This window comes from Choloepus didactylus, chromosome 6 (genome assembly GCF_015220235.1).
Source record: "Choloepus didactylus isolate mChoDid1 chromosome 6, mChoDid1.pri, whole genome shotgun sequence".
Lineage (NCBI taxonomy): Eukaryota > Metazoa > Chordata > Mammalia > Pilosa > Megalonychidae > Choloepus > Choloepus didactylus.
In genome coordinates, this window is record NC_051312.1 from 104,718,147 (window position 1) to 104,738,754 (window position 20,608).

At 35.9% G+C, this 20,608-nt stretch overlaps 1 protein-coding gene across 5 annotated transcripts in view; it reads right to left on the bottom strand.

The window, feature by feature from the left end:
* The window catches only part of NOX4 (NADPH oxidase 4), a 168,902-nt gene that overhangs the window by 77,967 nt on the left and 70,327 nt on the right, over positions 1-20,608 (bottom strand). For all 5 annotated transcript variants that reach the window (XR_005217526.1, XM_037841026.1, XM_037841028.1 and 2 more), the window contains 3 exons: positions 8,989-9,205; positions 3,706-3,870; positions 3,511-3,573 (listed from right to left, as the gene is read on the bottom strand). Coding sequence is in view for 4 of the 5 variants with exons in the window: in XM_037841026.1 (XP_037696954.1) it covers positions 3,511-3,573; positions 3,706-3,870; positions 8,989-9,205 (445 nt within the window). In the remaining variant the exon portion in view is untranslated. The remainder of the gene's footprint in view (positions 1-3,510; positions 3,574-3,705; positions 3,871-8,988; positions 9,206-20,608) is intronic.

The following is a 20,608-nucleotide window of genomic DNA, read 5'->3' on the forward strand; positions in this document are numbered from 1 at the left end:
AAAGTTAGCATAAGTAATTTCCCATTGTTGTTAGCCCTGGAAATGGGGAGGAGAGGTGAAAAAAATGCCCCACTGCCTCTGACCAGACGTTACTCATAAATTATTTCTCCCTTGACTTTGATGGCTTTTCCCAACTATCTTTGCCATAGGCTATTTTCCCCACTTCTCACCTAGGGAAAATAGACACCATGACCTCAAAGATTAGACTCAGAATCTGGCTGGCCAGTCTTCTCTTTGAGAGCCAGCCACTGCTGCAATAAGTATTTCTCCTTTCTCCTTAATCCCTCTGAATTTTTCCTTCTTTCAAATTTGAACTTCCAAGTAAGAGAGTAAGTGCTAAATAGAGATGATAGAAACAAGAGGAGGCTATCCATAAGGTATTTCTCAATACCTGAATAACAGGCAATATTACATGTTTTCCACTTGTTCAACAAATATGTATTAGAATACAATATGTGCCAGATACTGGGCTATGAATACATCAGTGAAAGGGCTCATGGAGTTTACGGTGTAGGAGAAAGATAGGCATTAAAGAAATAACTAATTTTATAACATTAGTGTTGAGAAGAGTACCAGAAAAGGCCTAGAAATCCAAAGGGCCAGTGAAGACTTCCCAATGAAAGTGACATTAAGTTGACATGTGAAGGATGGTAGGAGTTACCCAGGCAAAGAAAATGTGCAGCGTTCAGGATGTGAATAAGTGGGAGAAAGAGGGAAAGCAGGTGGTTACCAGATAGAAGTGACCAAAGGCCCTAAATTGGTAAATTGGGAAAAGGTTCAGTAAGTGGGTAAATAAAATTTAATAGAATTGTTTAGTAAAGAACTTCTCATAACCTTCAATATGAATATCTAAGAGTGGTATACATAAAGCAGCATCTTCCAAACCACTTTGGGCATGTAACTGTCTTTTCTTTCCTTTTTTTTCCCCCTTGAATTTCAGAGACTATTTAAGAGAATTAAAGAAGTGGCCTTAATAACTCAAACTACAATCATCCTCTTTTTCCCTCTCCCTCTTTCTGATGAGAAATTCTGGTAGAAGCAGTAAAATAAAGAATATTTTCCTAATTGTGGAAAAAGTAAGAAAGAACAAAATGTGATAGATATAGAATTCTATGCATTTGCCTCTTGGCTTCCATACAATGCACTTCTGAACTTGACCTATCTGAAACAAGACTGCACTGGACATAGGGCTGTAGTGCTGTGGGCTCGCCCAGCTGCCCCAAGAGCCAGGGCCCAAGGTGATGGTCCTCTGTAGAGGCTGCCCATCAGGAACCCATCACCAAATGGAGCATCACTGAGGTGAGGAGAAGCTCTACTGTTTCCTTCCTACCATTCCAAACGCAATCTTATTTTCACAAAGCAATCACTAAACCAATATTTGTTTTCCAAAAACAGTCTCACACCTTGGGATTCCATAAGGAAAAAAAAGTCTTTCATTCACATGACAAACATCAGGTACCTTGGACTATTCTCTTATTTTAATTCATTATCAACTTGGTTTAATCTTTATACTTCTGTCTTTCTTTTTGAATTATATCCAAACACTAGTACCTGGAAATTGATGACAGCAAATATGGAGAAAGTATTCTGAATCTAAAAAGCAATCAAATTCTCTTTCAAATGTCTATACCACATGGTAGTATTCAGGAACTTATTGTACCAAAAAGTAATCTTCATGGAATTCCAAAGAAGATTCTTACTGAGCAAGCAAAAAATATTTTCACGCGATGTTCAAATGAGGAATTAAGCCAAATCTTCAAGTGCAGCCCAACTGAAAGTAAGGTGTTCTTGCTGAAGTGAGGTTGGAGATCCCAGAACCCAAGCTAGGCACTCTCACACCTCATCTTCTCTACTGCTTCCCAAACTCCCCCTTTTCACAGTTGTCCATAGGAAAACATCCTAGAGTCTTTGAGCTTTTTAAGCCATGTTGGACAAGGATTGATCTGTGTAGCACAATGGTTTTCAATTGTGGGTGATTTTGCCCCTCAGCAGACATTTGACAATGTCTGGAGATATTTTTGGTAGTCACAACTAGAGAGTACTATATGCCTATAGTCAGTAAAGATCAGAGATGTTCCTAAACATCCTATAATGCATAGTAAGGCCCCTCCACATCAAAGAATTATCCCAGCCCAAAATATCAATTGTGCCCAGGCTGAAAAATGCTGATTTAGCACAGTCACTCTTGGAAACATTCCTGAGAGAGAGCTCTTATTAAATCTCTGGACTGGTCTTATTGTTAGAATTTTCTTTAATATACTGAATCAAAATTTATTTTTCTTCTTGCCTACTAGTCTTATTCCCACAACTCAGGATCCCAAAGGGAAAAAAGTTGACTCTTTCAACCACAAGTTTCACTGTTTCTCATGACAACATATCTCCCCTTGTACTCCAGCCAGCTGCCCACACCAACAGCACTGGATGAGACAGTGTCTGGGCCACACTCAACTATCATCACTATTAGCGAAACAACAATGAAGTAATTCCTCCTCCATGGTAGGGCAGTGTTCTCATCTTTCTTCATGAAATAGAATGTTGTTAATTGTTTCACTAGATGCCAAACTGCCTTTCCTTAATCATTGACAAATAAATTTGCTACATACAGGATGCAAAAGTCAGAGTAAATGAATATAGATATATTTTTTGCTCCTAGGAAATGGTAGTGAATGAATAACTTCTAGTTTTTCTCTAGCCATTTGACTATTTTTCTGCCTCTTTCATCCCTTAAAAAGAGATTTTTCTGGCTTAGCTGTCTTCACAAGTACATGCTCTCAAGGGGCAAACCACACTGAAAATGCAAATGATAATAATTGCTACCATGTATTTACATGTACCTGGCACTTTCTAGGCTATATGTCAAACTTTGGAGAAAGGGTTTGGGAAGTAGGGAAAATGAGGATTACTTTCTTATTTTCTCTTATATACTTGTGAATTCTTGAATATTTATAATAACTTTATGCTAATTTTATAATATGAAAATAATTCTAGGGAATTTTTTGATAGATTAAGAATATGTAGCTAGGTTCCCCCATTATTTATTCCATTTTATTTCACCAACTTTACTTTCTACTAACTTCCCCATTCATAGACATTGGACTTTGACTCTTCTAAACACTGCCTGGATTTTCTAACACTTCTGCCTTAACTCAGAATACCATCTTTTCCCTTAAATTCAATCTCTCTAAAGAAAATCATGCACAGATGACATTTTGATACATTCTTCCTTAAAGGAAAAGTACAGATATCCAGGAAGTTTTCTCCATTTTGAATCAATAAGCTTTAATACATTTTAAATATATCACTTCCTGAATTGTAAGGTGACAGAAAATAAAGAATAAACAGATATGAATTTTCTGAACAGACAACCATATTTCTCTGTAAAAGATGGCTTACTTAAATTTTAAGGATATTGTGGCAACTTGGAATAATTTTTAGAAAAACATGGAGTACACAAAGAAAGAAGATATATTTCACTGTAAAGAAATTAAAAATCAAGAAAAACTTTCTTACCATTGTGAGTGTAAACGGGTGGTTTTCTAATGCAGACACACTAGGACAATGAAGAATAATATACTAAAAAGAAACAAACATAATTTTTAAGAGACCAAGACAGAAGTTCATCATTTCAATGATGCTGCGTCTGCTGATTTTCCAAAACTATATAAGAATGAAGAGTATTTTAAAAGTTGCCGACTACTGACTCACCTGGCCAGGTCTTGCTTTAAAATTTTCTTTGACCATTCGGATTTCCATGACATCTGAGGGATGACTTATGACTGAGATGATGGTAACTGGCTTATTGCTGCGGATACATCTGTAAAGTCTTTCAGCACAGTACAGGCACAAAGGTCCAGAGATCCAAAGCCAAGTCTAAGGGAGAATTTTTGGAAATACACTTTTAAGAAATAATTTTTTAGGAAGAATCTTTACATCTTGCCCAATGGTTTCTCTAATATATTTCAGTAACAATAATATTTTAATCTGTATTTTAAATAATAAAAAGTAAAAAATGGCAGATGCTCACTCCAATTCATTTAAAAAAGACAAAAGTATAAAATAAAAGAGGAAGTAATGCAAAACCCTGCCCCAGGTGTAATAACTACCATTAACAGGTAGGTGTACATTCCTTTGCACATCCTCTGCTCACACTATATATATGCTTACAAATATGTATATATATTGCATTTATATAATATATTTCTCTAAAGAGAGAAGAAAGGAAAGTGAATGTTCAAGAAATCTGAAGATGATTTTAGGAAAAAAGGTACAAGTCCAAAGTTTACTTTAAAAAGATAACACTAAGGATTTTGTAACTTTTAATATGCACATATTTTTAAAAATGGGATATGTTAGATATGTTTTTGCAACTTGCTTTTACATAATGTAATATGAAGAGAAGACAGAATTTAGAATTTCAAGAGCAGGACAATTTTGAAGTTCTGCTGGATAGATAGCCCCATTCCTAGGATAACTGTACAATGGGACATTTAGAAGCCTGTATGACTAACCATCACCTACAACTGCACACTACACCCCCCTCATCACTTCAAGGCGTTCAAGGCCTCCAAGCAAAACTCCCCATTTTAATGGTCACTATTTTTTTAATCAAGTTTTTCTTTGATGTATCATGTTTTTGATGTCATGTCTAACAAATCTTTGTTGATTACAAGATCACAAAGATTTTTTAAAAAACTTTTTATTGTACTAATATATATACAATGTAAAATTTTCCATTTTTACCACTTTCAAGTGCATAATTCAGTGATATTAAATATATTCAAAATATTATTGTGGATATAATTCATACCGCTGAATTGTGTATCTGAATGTGGTTCAAAGAGGAAAATTTAGGCTGTACATATGTTACCAGAATAAAAATGTTTTAAAAACATAAGAAAAGAAATAGTGTGCTAACATCACCAACATCCATTACCCCAAATTTTCTACCACCCCAAACAGAAACTCTGCACCCATTAAGCAGTAACTCTCCCTATGTTCTCCCTCCCCCGCCCCGGGAAATTTTTTAAAACCTTATTTACGTAGTTGCTGCAGACCATCCTCCCTCCTTGCAGACAAATGGTGTGTTTTCCACATATAACAACAGTTAGCTTGACACTGTGTGAAGAGCAGGCATCACAAGACAAGCTCTGCAATGCAGCAGCCTTGCAACTTTGGGACAGTCACTTACCCTTGGAGCACCAGGTACTAATGAGTAAAATGGGGGCCACCACCCCGTCCTATCTACCAGTCAGCATTGCATGAAGACCAGAAAAGTTCTGAAAATTGTAGTCCAACAGGAATCTAAAGGATTACTATCAAAAATAAACACAAGACCAGCACACTTATTCCAAAATCACCCTCAGAGTCACTCTAGCTTTTGACCCTCCTTTCTTCTCTTCTTAAGCCAGGCATTTGACATAACCTCTCCTGACTTCTACTTGGTACAGAAAAAGAGTACAGGGTGTAATTCCCTGCTTGGGCAGCTCCCACACCCATGAGGGAAGATTAGCACCTTTATCAAACTACACTGCCCAGTGGCTGGGAAAGAAGTTTATCTAAGAGGATGCATTCTAATCAAAGCCCTGGGTTTGCTGTCTACCTACATCACTTACCAGTCTGAAGACTTTGATTAAGGTGCTGTGCTGGTTTGGATGTATTATGTCTCCCAAAACTCCATGTTCTTTGATGCAATCTTGTGTGGGCAGACTTAACTAGTACTGATTAGATTGGAACCTTCTGATTGAGTGTTTCCATGGAGATGTGACCCACCCAACTGTAAGTGACACCTTTGCTTAGGGTGTGACTTCTTGATTGAATGTTTCCGTGGAAATGTGGCCCTACCCATTCTGGGTGTGTCTTGATTAGTTCATTGGAGTCCTATATAAAGAGCAGCTAAGAGTGACATTTGAGAGAGAGCAACTGACAGTGTCATTTTGAAGAGGAGCTGCAGCTAAGAGAGGACAAAATGCCCCAAGAGCAACATTTTTGAGAATGCCATTTTGAAACACAAACTGGGTGCAAGCGGATGCCAGCCACGTGCCTTCCGAGCTAACAGAGGTTTTCCGGACGCCAGTGGCCATCCTTCACTGAAGGTACCCTTGCCTTGGACACTTTATGGCCATAGGACTGTAACTTTGTAACCAAATAAACCCCCTTTATAAAAGCAAATCCATTTCTGATGTTTTGCAAAAGGGCAGCATTAGTAAACCAGAACAGGTGCTTTATGATTTCTAGGACACAATTTCCTCAACAGAAAATTGAAAATTATATTACTTGCTTCAAAGAGCTATTGTGCATAATAAAATAGATAAAATAAAATAGAATATGAATACAGTGCATTTCAGCACAGTGCCTGGCAGATGATAAAAATTCAACAAATGTTAGTTTTAATATTATATACAATTATAATATTTTAATATTAATGTAATTTAATATTTTATTATAATAAATTATATAATTATATATTTTGTGATATGTAATATGTATAATATATGTAATTATTATTACTTCTTTAACTGCTAATTTAATTATTGAACATTTTTTCTCAATGGATGAGGAAAAATATCTTTGCCACCTCTCTAGTGGCAAGCGCTATTGCACAAATATGCAAGAAACACATGGTCATTAAGCAGAGATTTTCTATATTTGGCAATATCTTAGGTTGTTCCCTTTGAACTGCCAGCTGCCTGTAATGGAATAATAGGCACTAACTTGCTGTTGAAACTTCTTGAAATGTACTATTTTGATGAATGGTTCAAGCCTCTGCATTAAAGTACACATTTTAGTCTAAATATATTTGTTCTGCAGACAATATATAACATCAGTGGGTCTAGAAAATCCTTCATGAGCACAAGATCCTTAGAAGTAAACAAAGCTGACAGCACACACTTCAATATTCATTCAAGAAGATGAGCCCCACTTCAAGAGCTGGGGGCACAGCAGAAAACAAGAACAGAATTTTCCCTCATGAAACTTAGACACTACCAAGGGAGACATTAAACAACTAATGTAGATATTGATAGAATGTCAGATTGCCGTCACTGCTATGAAGAAAAAAATGAGGCAGGACAAGAAGGGCATCAGAGGTCACAGAGGTCTGATGGAAGGGAAGGAACTTTTCCCTGTCAACATCTGAGGATTTGCTTTCTGGACAGAAGGTAACAGAAGTGCAAAAGCTCTGAGGCAGGCGTACACTTGGCATATTTGAGGAATAGTAAGGAGGCTGGTTTTCCAACAGCAGGATGAACAAAGAGGAGAGTGGTAAGGAATGAAGTCAGAGAGATTTACAAGTGGGGCTTTGTAGGTCTCAATAAGAAGTTCGGTTTTCACTCTAAGTAGGAAGCTAAGCCATAGGAGAGTTCTGAGTAGGGGAGTTCCACAATCTGATTAGCATTATAAATGACTAACTCTGGCTACTCTAGGGAGAATAAAATCCAGAGACCACAGACTGGAAGTAGGGCAGGACAGTTAGGAAGCTCTTGCCTGAAATCCAGGTAGGAAAGACGTGGGTGGTGTCAGTGGAGGTGATGAGAAATTGTGGTGCTTTGCTACATTTCAAAGATAGAGCTAAAAGATGTGCTGATGGCTTGGATGTATGGTATGGGAAAAAGAGAATCAGTTATGACTCCAAGAAATTTGATCTGAGTCAAAATGATGGCACCATATACTGAAAAGGGGATTACCGAGGAGGGTAAAGATTCATGAATTCAGTTTTGGACACAGTGAGTTTGAAAAGTCTATGGGACATTACAAGGTGATGTTGAGTAGTAATTCAAAGTCTTGAAATATAAATTCATAAGTCATCATTTCAATATTCCATATAACTTTGAGTTTTTCTTTTTAAAATATTTTCCATGAAGTAATTTGACAAAAATAATACTTCTTCTTAATAAGATGTTTTTTCAGCTTATAAATAAAGCACTTTTACATACATGATATAAAGGCTGCACAACAAATCTTGAGTTCTTATCATTATATCCATTTTACAAGTAAGATAAATTGTAATTCTGACTATTTAAACAAATTAGTTAAGTTCAGAGAGTTTTCCAAGACCTGATCCAGAGATTTTCTACTATGGTGTTTCAATGGCCTCTAGGGGGTGTCTTTTTTAGAGGGCACATTTCCCTATTTTTGCCTGGATACACACATAGGAAGGGGAAGAAAACCTCTCCCAGTGACACTACATAGAAGCTTTAAGGCTTTTACATTGCCTGGGGTAACTCCAGTTTGCAGATAGTTTGTTTCACTTTACCTCATTCTGAGACAGAACCTTGCTGTTCCAAGTTGCTGCTAAAAAAATGCACAGATACATGAAAGAGAACCATCAAACTGTAAGGGTAACAGGCAACATTAAGCCCATTTCCAGGTAACTCTGATAACTATGCAAACTGCCAACACCAAAGTGAGCTGTATTTCCCAAAGAAACTAGGAGGCAGGGTTTTGGCTTTAATATGAGACACCAGTGAAGAAGCCAACCACGTTGGATCCAAAGTAAGAGTGGAAATCCAGAAGGGAAGTGGAATGTTGAGTAGTAAAGAAAACAAGGGGAGAAAATGCACAAAGAAAAGTGGCACCAATCACATAAGGCAACATTCTCTATTGGGTAAGCACATTTCCCTATTTTTGTTTGCTTAGTTGTTTTCATGAAAAATAAAATCAAGGACTTGGGGATTTTAAAGTGGACTGAGAAAAATATAATAGGAAAAAAGAAAATGCAAGGAAAGATACAGTCTGAAAGTTACTTTTGTGTATCCATGGAACTATCATAATACAAACCCCTGATATGAAAAATGGCTGCTACAAAGTCAATACTTTTTTTGCTGCCCAATTTTAATGCAATTAAAACATCAATGTTCAAAAAAGCACTGTTATTATTCTACAAGGACAATTGCTTAATATAGCTTCAAAAAGATATTTAAATGCAATTTTGAATAACCATTATGGGAAGAGATTTTGCAGAGGCCATTTAAGAGACTGAATTAAACCAACCTGTGGAAAATTAGCTTGAAACCTGGGTTCTTCCAAACAAATCTTCACAGATGTGTCCTGGGGAAGCTCATCTGGTTTCGAAAATCCTCCAGGGAAAGATTCATGAAAATGCTCTGAGAGATACTCTGGTGAGGAAATATTCTGGTATCGGGTCCAGCTAAGATTGATGCAGCCAGGAGGGTGAGTATCTAAATTAGTTTGGTACTTCAGCAGCCCTCTAAAATTAAATTAAAAAAAAAAAAGAAAAAGAAAAAGAAAAGAACCACAGGGGATGAAAAGAAGACTGAGATGAGAGGACACTGTAAAAAATGAAATAAATAACTTGTTTTTCTTTCTAGTTTTACACTTCATGTATCTGAAAATTATTCCTTATGCATTTTATTTAGGAGGATTGAGAAATCTTAAAATTTCTGATAAATACTTTTACTAAGAACTAAAACAAAATTTTTGGCACCTGAAACACATGCCACAAATTATGGTAGAGAAGAAAACATGCAATCTTTCCAAATAGTCTTGAACTGACAGCCTTTACTTCAAGTCTATTAAGCATTCACACAATCACATACAAGTTTTCAGTTCAATAAACACCGGAATGATGAGCAGCTTTGCTATACCTTCAAACAGAAATGGAAAAGTACAGGGATCTTATTTGATTTAAGGAAGATCAGATAAACTAGATCTTGCTGATTTACAAAGAAATCTTTAAAAAAAAAATAACAACAAGAACTGGAAGCTTGGCTTCCCTATGGTCTGAAAACTATTTACACACAGCAAGCATACCCTAAATGTGTTACTTTTCTATTTTTCCATAAACAGTCTCAAAATAATGAAATCAGACAGGACAGTATAAAACAATGAAACCACATTTTGATTGTTCCTGGCTCATATTTCGTGACATTCTAAAATAAAGCATTCAACTTTCTGTGTTCCGAATGTCCTATCAATAAAGGTTTAAGGAAGATCTACCTCATGAGAACAGTGCATCAAATGATAGATGTGCAGAGCATCGAAAAGATCACTGCTTCCTAAGCAAATGTTGAAGAAAAAGAAAAGTTATGAAAAGCATTGAAAATTTTTTCATGTGTTTCATTTCTACTTTAAAGGGCATAAAGATGGTTTCCAAAATTATTTTCCCTGGTTGGCTAAGGGTGTGTTATTTTTAAATTATCCTTCATGATCTCAAATAATTAAGTAGCTTAAAAAGTATATTTTTAATGGTGGCAAGGCTATAATGATGTTACAAATGATTTTGCAAAGATAATACTTTAAAATAACAAACTATAAGATGAATGATGATAATAGAACCAATATATGAAACTTAGGAAAGCAATGGTCAAGGCAGTTTTGGTAGAATACACCATGCTATTCAATCTGATCCATCTGCTTTTTCCCCCTTTGCTTGTGCTTAGTCCCCTTTCCTTCTTCTATTTTACTTCCTTCAAACTGGTCATCATAAAGTCATCGGGGAGCCTAGATTGCATGCCAGGGGCTTTTAAGTATTGGGCACATTACACAACATCCATGGTGGACCACACATACACCGTTTTTTTTTAAAGTGTGATGGTTAATTGTAAGTGTCAACTTGGCTATGGTGCCCAGTTGTTTGGTCAAACACTAGTCTAGATGTTGCTGTGAAGGTAGTTTGTAGATATCAACATCTATATTCAGTTGACATTAAGTAAGGCATACCCTTAAAAACATGGGTTCATCCAATCAGCTGAAGGCACTGAGAGCAAAAACTGAGGTTTTACATAAGAGAAGAAATCCTGCCTCAAGACTGCCGCATAAAATCCTGAGGTTCCAGACTCCAGCTTGCCTTATAGATTTCAAACTTGCCAGCCCCCAAAATCAATGAGCCAATTACTTAAATATCTTTAATATACATGTATGTATATCTAGTTCTGTTTCACCAGAGAACCCAGACACATACATAAAGCAATGGCAATAGATATCGCGTAAGCATGGTATAAGTTGATGGATATTATACAAATGTAATCCAAGTACATAACAAACTTCTTTTTGTCAATAATCCTTCATAGGGTTCTAGTCCCATAATAAATTGTTGTGACTTTATACTTGGACAACAAATTAATTTGATTCAGTTTCCATTACAATTTAATGATTTAATCAACCATTGCCCTCACTGACCATTAGAAAGTAGTGGCTGATAGGTAGGTAGGTGAAATATCTCAGAGATGTATTCTTCTGGCCATAGGTTTTGCAAAAACATTAGCATAATGCACTTAGCACTATATTAGGTGGTGCTGTAGAGTTCAAAGATGAGTAAAATCTGGTCCCTACCCTCCAGAAACTTAAAATCTAGTCTGGGAGATATCATGGGAAAAGCTGAACATAAGTCAGACCACAAATAGTATCTGAAATAGACTATTTCATAATAATAACTTAGTAGTATTTATAGACAAGTCCAGCAGACAGCACTTTACATATGTTTCTCATGACCCTCACAACAACTGCATGAGATAGGAATTATCATTCTATTTTACAAACGAAGAAACTGTGATTTGTGAAGTTTAAAAAATATATCTAAAGTCACACTGCTGAAAAAGTGCACTTAAGATTTGAACCCAGGTCTGACTTAAATTCTAGGCCCTTTGGCTCTCAGTATACAGCACATTAGTTCAGTGGATCCCAACAGCATGACTATGAAAATAATAGGGAAGGATAAGATTATTTATTAAGAAAGTATCATGTCAGTATGTTTTTAAACATCCATTTCTCATGTAAATGTCAAAACAAAATAATAATAATACCAGATAAGTGCTTTCATTCCCATTACACAGATGAGGAGCCAAAGACTTTTGCTTAGGCAGGAGATTAGCTCAGGAGCAGTCAAAGCATGGAATTCAGAAACCTGATCTCCCTTATTCCAAAACCTTTTATCAAACAAATCAAATCAGTTGGTTAAAGAAGTAGGTATCACCAAATGGGTCCAAAATGAATAAAGTCCTGGAAATAAGGTCAGATTGAGGGTATGCTTGTAAGTGTGTGTGTGTGAGTGTGTGTGTGTGTGTGTGTGTGTGTGTGTGTGTTGCAAGAGGGCTGCTAACAATGGAGGGTCCTAACATCAAGCAAAAAAGTGGTATTTATTCCTTCTCTAATGTCATAACAGTATTCAAGTGGACATAGCCCTTCCAGGCTGGTGGTACTTAGAAGGACAAATGTTGTTACCATATAATACACCTCTTTAGGCCAACCCAGATAAACACTGTTGCACATAAAGCAGCAAATAATAATCTAAAAAGCCTTTTAATTTTGAGAATTTTTTTATTTCATGTTACTCTTATGCTAAATGGCATATGGTATCCCTGTCTTAAAACTTCATTAAAATTTTCTTTACTTGTCTTAGCTTATACTTCTTGCCATCAAAGACAAACAGATAAGAGAGAAAAGTCCTAAAGACAAGCAATGAGAGCAAACAAAAACTGCCAATCATCAAAAAAAAAAAATCAAGTGTGGAATCTCAGGTGATTTGGATATAATTAGGTGGTAAAGATACTGAAATGCTCTTGAGGAAGGACACTGGCAGGTTTTGAACTTAGCACTGAAGGGACATCAAAGGCTCATTCTTGGTTTAAACTTCAGAACCGGCTTGTGTGGTAAGGATTAGTGGTCCCATCTTACCAATGAGTGAACAGATTCAGAGGATTCAAGTAATCTACAAAGACCTGTCAGCCAGAGGCAGAGCTGGGAAACAAAGCACAGTCTGTCTGATTCATCTTCCACTATACCAGGCTTACTCCCCTTTGCAGAATATCCATTCTACTTTTTTGAGAATTTCCTAAAATTGAAGACTAATGTATGTCCTGAATGAAACTGCATGGCTCTACATGGTTATAGATTGAGAAAAACATTGGTATGTTTCTACCAAACCAATAACTTTTATATTTGTTATTTTCCAAGCTAAATTTAACACAATAGCTCACATTTTCATTATACTAATAAAAAGTAAAAGCGCTCATTTCCTTGGTACTAGTGCAGAATTTCTTAGAATTCTTAGAATATGCATTCTTAGAATGTAAAATTTCTCAGAAAATTGTATTTGAAGTCCATTAGAGTAATTTCATTCTGGAGAATTTTGAATAAGAATGTAGACTAGTTATTGTGGATATCTGGATTTACAGATAAAAGCCAGTATAACTCTAATCCATTATAACTACATTTGTTAAAATTTGAGTTCTATATTATATGTGGTTTTTGTAGTTGTTTTAAATCTCCAGTAACTTTAATTTAATGGATGTAACATAAATGTCTTTCAAGTTCAATGCAATCTTCCAAATACAGCCAAGCCCGCTTTGAAAAAAATGAAGCTCTGTGTCCATCTGCCAAGTAATCCAGATCCTCCTTGCCCCAGAAGAGCACCTACATACATACATCTATTTTCACATTTATTATTTTATTTTTAAGTCTTATTAATTTAAATTATATGGCCCCTTCATACAAAAAGTTGGCAATCTAGTGCAGCACTGTTCAATACAACTTTCTATACAACAGTGGAAATGTCATAGATCTGTGCTACCCAATATAGTGGCTACAAGCCACTACTGAGCTCATGTGACTGTTGAGTACCCAAAATGTGGCTAGTGCAGGTGAAGAACAGAATTTTTATTTTTATTTCATTTCAATTAATTTAAATTAAATAGCTTCTGCACAGATTTAATGGTATAATCAGACATGAAAACAACAACAACAAAGAAGCAAAATAAGAAAATGCTGTATAGAAGTATAGTGACCTGTATGTAGAAGTGCTAAATTCTGACTAGGGAATTCTAAAAACGGCTTCATGGAGAAGGAGGCAAATGAAGGCTATGGAGAGTCCAAAAATTAGAGAATAGGTGAATGGCTTTCCAAGAGGAGGGAACAGGATGAACAAAAGTCATGTGGGGACCATGCTGTATGAATTTATGTATCCCTTCATACGTCCATACTCACTGCCAAACTCCACCAGCCCTCCAGCAGTTTTCTTGCACAGAGTAGATCTCCAATGCAAATTTAGTGAATTGATTTTGAAAGCAAATAATACTCACATAATTTGTTTTAATGTAGCAAACGCATCTAAGAGTTAAATAACAGGACATTCTTGACATGTTGCATCTTTCATAATTAAATGATAAATAATTTGAAAGTGAAAAACAGGAAAGAAGAAAGATGTTAGTGAATGATAAATAAAAAGTCTTGCCAAGTTAAGACAATGACACTGGGAGAAAGCCCAGAGGCTATGTGGGAGTAGGAATGTTTATTACTAATTTTTTTAGTTACATGGTATTATGTCCTGAAGGAGAAGTTCTGAAGTATCTGTGGAATGTCTAGTGTCCCTTTAGCACAAGAAATGCAGGATTTTATGATGTTTCAAATTGCATGGTTGTGCATACTATTGTTTTTGCATATATAATGATCTTAGACTGTGCATTCAATAGTGTTTCAAAAAGAAAGAATGGGTTTCTTTCTTCTTTTCCTTTTTTCCTCAAGAGGTGTTATAGTCGCAGTATCATTTTAAGAAAATTGCCTGCCTGTGACAAAGTCACAGCAAATGTTAGAGCATAGAAGAAAATCCTACAAGGTTACAATATACAAATCATAAAAAATATAGTTAGGGCAAAGTTAAATATTTCAAAGTACCATACCTGCCGAGAAGACAATCACAAAACATCCCTATTTTAACTGCGTATTAAAAATCTCTACCAAATGCAATGTCATTTATGGGACCTTTTACATTTGCAGTGATTTTAATCCTTATTTAAAGAGGAGAAAAAAACATTTATCTCCCATGAGGAACATCCTTTTTTCCTGGTACTCTATAATACAAAAAAATGTTTTTCTTTATAGAAAAATATAACAGCTTGTTTCTGACAGCTCTTTTTACTTTGCTTGAGTACAAAAAAAAAAAAAGAACTCAATTCAAGAAAATAAAGCCAAATTCTACATTTCAAAATCCATTGGCACGCTCTAGCTTCTGTGGAATCTACTAGAATGCATACCACTTAAAGTCAGGATTTCTCCTGTTTAATTACCATTTTTCCAGTGCCCATAACATATAGCATGTTTTCAATAAATCTTCGTTGATTTAAATAAGTAAATGACTATTGAAGTGTATAAATACTTTTGTTGTTTTTGTTAAAACACGTGATTGAGGAGCTCTCTGGTTTTAACAGACAGAGTTGATTTTCAACCCATATTCTACCTTCTAAACACATGCAGAGTTTAGCAAGTGGCATTCAGTAAAATGAACCATGCAACTACGTTCACCTTTGCAGGAAGGTAGCACTAAGTCAGTCTACACCCTGCATCACCCCTTTTCACCCACAAGTACTGACATCTCAGCCCTGCTCTGACCCTGAGCCAGTCCTAACCTAAGCAGACAAGTTATCAAGAGCCTACCTGCTCGCAGCGTTTGGAAGAATAGTGCTTCCATAAGCTAGGGATCCAAAGTGCCCCAGGAAAGCCGTGGGCATCTGGGTACCCACCAAACCATAGCTTTTCCTCCATCTTTACTTTATTTGCCTGGCCCAGGCAGGTTCTTGCCTCTGCAGTCTTTCCTGGGGCTCTTGGTTTTGATTCCTAAGCATACTCTTGTTCTGTAGATTGACAGGAGCAAATACTGTGCCTCACTCTTGCTGATTGCATTACCCAAGATGCAATACTAAGTGGCACAGACAGTGTAGACATTATGGCCATACGACCTGAACAGCTATGTGAGGCCCTGCTCTTAGGAAGGTGCTGGAATTGGTTCAATGCTCTGTTGTCACAGTTTTGAAATGCATAATAATTTTTGATCAAGCAGCCCCTCATTTTCATTTTTGCATTGGATTCTGCAAATTACCTGGTTGGTCTTGGCCCCAAACACTCAGCTGTTGGCAAATCTAAACCCAGGAGTCTAAGAACATGGGATCAAGATCCACACCTTCCCTGAGGGTGTGAAGTAAAATAGGTCATTTCCGTTAATTTTCCTCAACTGAAAAAAAGAGATAGAGCCTAATACTCTCTACTTCACAGGCATATAGAGGAAGGAGCTTTGGCTTCCTGGGAAGAAAAATATATTCAAACATCCATTATTAGTCCTTCCTCAGCATTCAATCTCCAACTAAAATGGTAGTGGGGGAAAAGAATTATTTAATGTTTCAGAGAAACAACTAATGTACTGAAAATATTTCTTAAAATAAATGCAGACTTGCTGCTTCTTTCTCCCCACAAATTTCTCACTCTGCACCTTCAGCCAGAACCACTTGTTAGTAAAAATGAGGTCCCAAGTGAAAAATTAAGATTAAAGATTATGTGAAAAACCATTTGGTCTGAAGCTCACTATTTCTATCCTCAAAATGGGGAAAAAGTAAACACACATTTGGAAGATTAAAAATTTATTAATAAATGTGGCTTACAGCATAAATGAATTCAGGTATATGAAATTACTCTTTGATCCAAATAATTTTTAGCCATTGAAGTACACAAAAACTCTGAGAAAAAAAAGTGTCTGTCTATAATGCAATCAAACTAGTCATATTTAAAAGCTGATTCATCTAGCACAAGAACCATATACTACTTGTCAAAATAAATTATTACCTAGCTAATACTAAACATGAAAGGCAATCTCAAAGCTGGAAATCGAAGCAAATACATAAACAGATTATTCTTCATTATTATCTACAATGCTGTGATAATTGGGGAAAACTGGTAGGGCCCAGAAGGACAACACATTTCTACCTAAAATTTAATTAGTCCATTTCAGCTTAATCCAACAATACTGAGGGAAGACGTGTGATAGGGGTTCCGGGGCTAAAGTTGGTCAAGAACCATTCCTGCCCTCAAAAAGACAACAATTTACCCAGAGTATAGCACTCTGCTCTAATTTATTTTTCTCTTTCATGTAGGAACTCATAGACACATAGTGGAGGAGGGGAGAAGAGAAAAACTGGACCTTTCAGCAATTCAACTACAATCTTTGACATTCCCCTTTATTACCTAATTTTTTTATACAATGTACTTTACACTTCAGGATAGATGGTGTTTATGTGAATCTCTCTTCCTCCTGGACAATTTCAAGGAGGATATATGTTGATTCTTTTTTTCTGTGTCTCTGCAATTCCCCTTCTTCTAACCTGTGTTGTCAGCAATGGTAGCCACCACTCTGAGACTTGGAACAGACTTAAAAAGGTGTAGACAGCTCTGTTTGCTGAAATGAAGACTGCTTAGGAATGATTTACTCATAAATTCCCCTTTCAAAGCTGAAAGAGAGGGAAATAAATGACAATGCTCCAGGTCACTGCTGCAGATATTCTAGAGTTAGGGTTATTCTTGCAATGAGGCAAAATTTATTTCCATAATTAATTACACTGAGATATTTTAAGTTATCTGATAAAATGGAGAGAATTATATAGATAATAATAAACAAAATGTATATAGACAGTTTTTTCTTTATGCATATTATCTAATTTTTCTCTCCTAAAAGGTCTGTGAGAGAATCGGTTCTTACTCTGTAGATACGAAAGTTCCATGGAAAACTGATTTCCTCGAGATCACAAAACTGGTAATCTTCTAACAACCAATCTTATTTCCTCTCTACCACAATCTGAAACATTTGACAGTTTGTTTCTACTATATTTAAGGTCAAAATAGCAAATATGTATTGAAAAGCAAAACTAAGCTAATCAATAAGGTAGCATGCTTACTTGGGCTGGCCTATCTCTCTCTCTCTCTCTCTCTCTCTCTGTCTATCTATATCTATCCATCCATCCCTCTATGTATCCATCCATCCATCCATCCACCTACCTACCTTTCTATCTATCTATCTATCTATCCATCCATCCATCCACCTACCTACCTTTCTTTCTTTTATTCTATCTATCTATCTATCTATCTATCTACCTAGGGATTCCATGATCAAATACATTCCTCGCATTTGAATACTAACTGGATAGGTCATCTAACATTTAGAGATATTTGTAGCAAAATTTTATTAAAAGGCATTGGGTTTTGAAATCTGTGGAGTTAAGGTAGCTTCTCTATATAGTAAATATTGTCTTTTCCCCTGCTATTTTCTTTATTCTTTTCTGACTTAATCATTTTACAAAGACACAATGTGGCAATAAGAACACTGATAACAGTAACTCTTCCACTATATTTTTATTGGCTCCAGTCTAGAACCCAGCTTCTTTCACTTCTATTTTCAAGTTCTGTCTTAGAATTCTGGAAGTTTAAATATTATATAAATATAATTTTATTATTAGATTTATTATTAAGGTATTGCATTTATTATTATATTATTCATCATATCAAGGTCATACATTTTAAGAAACAGTTATAAAGCAGTACTAAAAAAAAAGACATTTTCTTCTTACCCAAATTTTTGGGAGCACTAGATTTCACCTTCAAAACCTTGGAATCTATGTAACTTGTAACAAAAATGAATTTCTTATTTAAAACACATAAACATACACACATATATACTCATCAACTTATACAGATAAGTTGAAAAGATATTCTAGATTTTCCCATGACATGAAAATATTTCATTCATAAGCAAGGATACCTTCCAAACCATGAAAAAGTAATTCAAGAAAAGGGTAGAGATTCATTGCATAGACTCTGGGACCAGACTTCATGGGTTCAATCCCAGCCCTTTCAGGTCCTAGCGGAGTGGCTTTGGGCAGTCTTCTGTCTCACATGCCTTGTTTCCCCCAACTGTAAAATGGGATAGTAACAGTACTTACCTCACAGTGCTGTATTAGAAAAACACTAATTTATGCAAAGTGCTAAAACAGAAACTGTCATATATTAAAAGTTAGCTAAATCTTGGCAATTTTTATGAAGAGTATCATTTTTTTGCTCTAAAATGATCATGTGGTTGATAAGTAGATCACCATATTTGTCGGTTAAGTCCTCCCAGTAGTTTTCATGTAAGAAGAAAATTGCCCCAGGGTTTTTTATTTAACTTTAGATAAAATGTAAGCAGGAGATATAAAATCATAAATGTAATATTATAGCTCTCTGGTAAAAAGCTAATGTTAAGAGACTTCAGTAATTCTTAACTTTTTTGGACCACATATACCCTTGGGAATCTAATGAATGTTGGGGTTCTCTCTCTATACAAAATGTACAGATGTGCCCAAAACAAAATATACGTGTGTGTGTTTGTAAGCATGAACGTGTATATACATACATACATACATACATATATATACGTGAGTACATGTATACATAGATATATATGTGTGTGTCTGTTTGCATTTCAGGAAGTTCATGGGTCCCCTGAATGAAATATCCCTAGGGATTATGTTTCCAAGTTAAGAACTCCTCTATGGAAGGAGAACTAGGATTTTGTGGTAAGAATAGTGGGCATCAAACTCATAAGTATGTCAGACTCATCAGAAATTAGGCATCTAGGAAATAATCAGAGTAGGTCATCTGTAAGAGTGTCCACAGATGATTAACAAAAGGTTTAGCCACAATCATGAGTACCCAACTGTAATCTCTAAATTGAGTTAAAGCTAGGAAATCAATAGCATTTATTACTTTAAGGTTCTGGCTCCCAAATACCCATGTAGAACCCCCATCAGAGATAAGAACTCTCTGTGATTCTGGCTCAAGGCTTAATTAAAGCAGTGCATCAGCTTCCCTGCACTGTATGTCTCAATCTACTCACAGCCACTGCTTAACTATTAATAATATCCCCTTTCATTCTCAAAAATGTCCAATTTGGACAACAGATTATATGGCCACTGCAAATGTAGAGGCAAAGAAGGGAAAACTAAAAAGGAAGCACAAGGGAAAATTAAATTCTTCTACTTTGCTGCCAGAATAGAATTGGCTTAACACACATCCTCCAGGCCTTCCTCTTCCTGGGCTCCACCCAAGTTCCCATTTAACTATCCAAAGAAGAGAGGGTGCCTCTCTCCAATAGGAAGAGGACTGAGGCCTCTCCAACTGCTCCATCAGTGTAGGAGAAGATAGATAACATGAAAGCAGCTTCTAAAAGAGTAGATACTTGGGAATCAGCAACTTTTAACATTCTATCTATATCATATAAATAACTCCATCCCCTAATAATATATACTTAATTTCCTCCTCCTGTGCACAGTGGAAGGAGGATGTTTTCAAGTCAGCACAATAAGCCTAACTTCACAAATATTTTTCTAACCCTGGTTAACTTCTTGAGCCTAAACACCAGTGAAGTTGACAGTATCTCCGGTTCATTAATTCCACTGTTAACAAAGGCTGCCCGCTGTGTTCTGCTCGTTTAAGTAGTAAATGTGTTTAGAAACACACATTAGCAAACCACTCATTTCAAATTCCCTAGAAAACATTATTCAAGTAGAATATAAATCATGCTCTATGATGAACTTGCCAGAAAGTAGTCCAAAAAGGCAGAGAACTGTTTAAAGAAATAATTCAGCTATCTCTTAATGCATAAAAAATAGTCTGAGAAGACCAGTAAAAGCTGACATAAGAAATTATTTACACTATTAATTTGCTCCCATTGCTGTTCATACATTTGAGTAAGACTTTCCTCTGCTAACTTTTCTAGAATTATGACATAATTTTCTTCTCATTTAAATGGAAAAAAATACAATCACTACCCACGCAATACTCCCGAGCTAAAGCCAGTGGG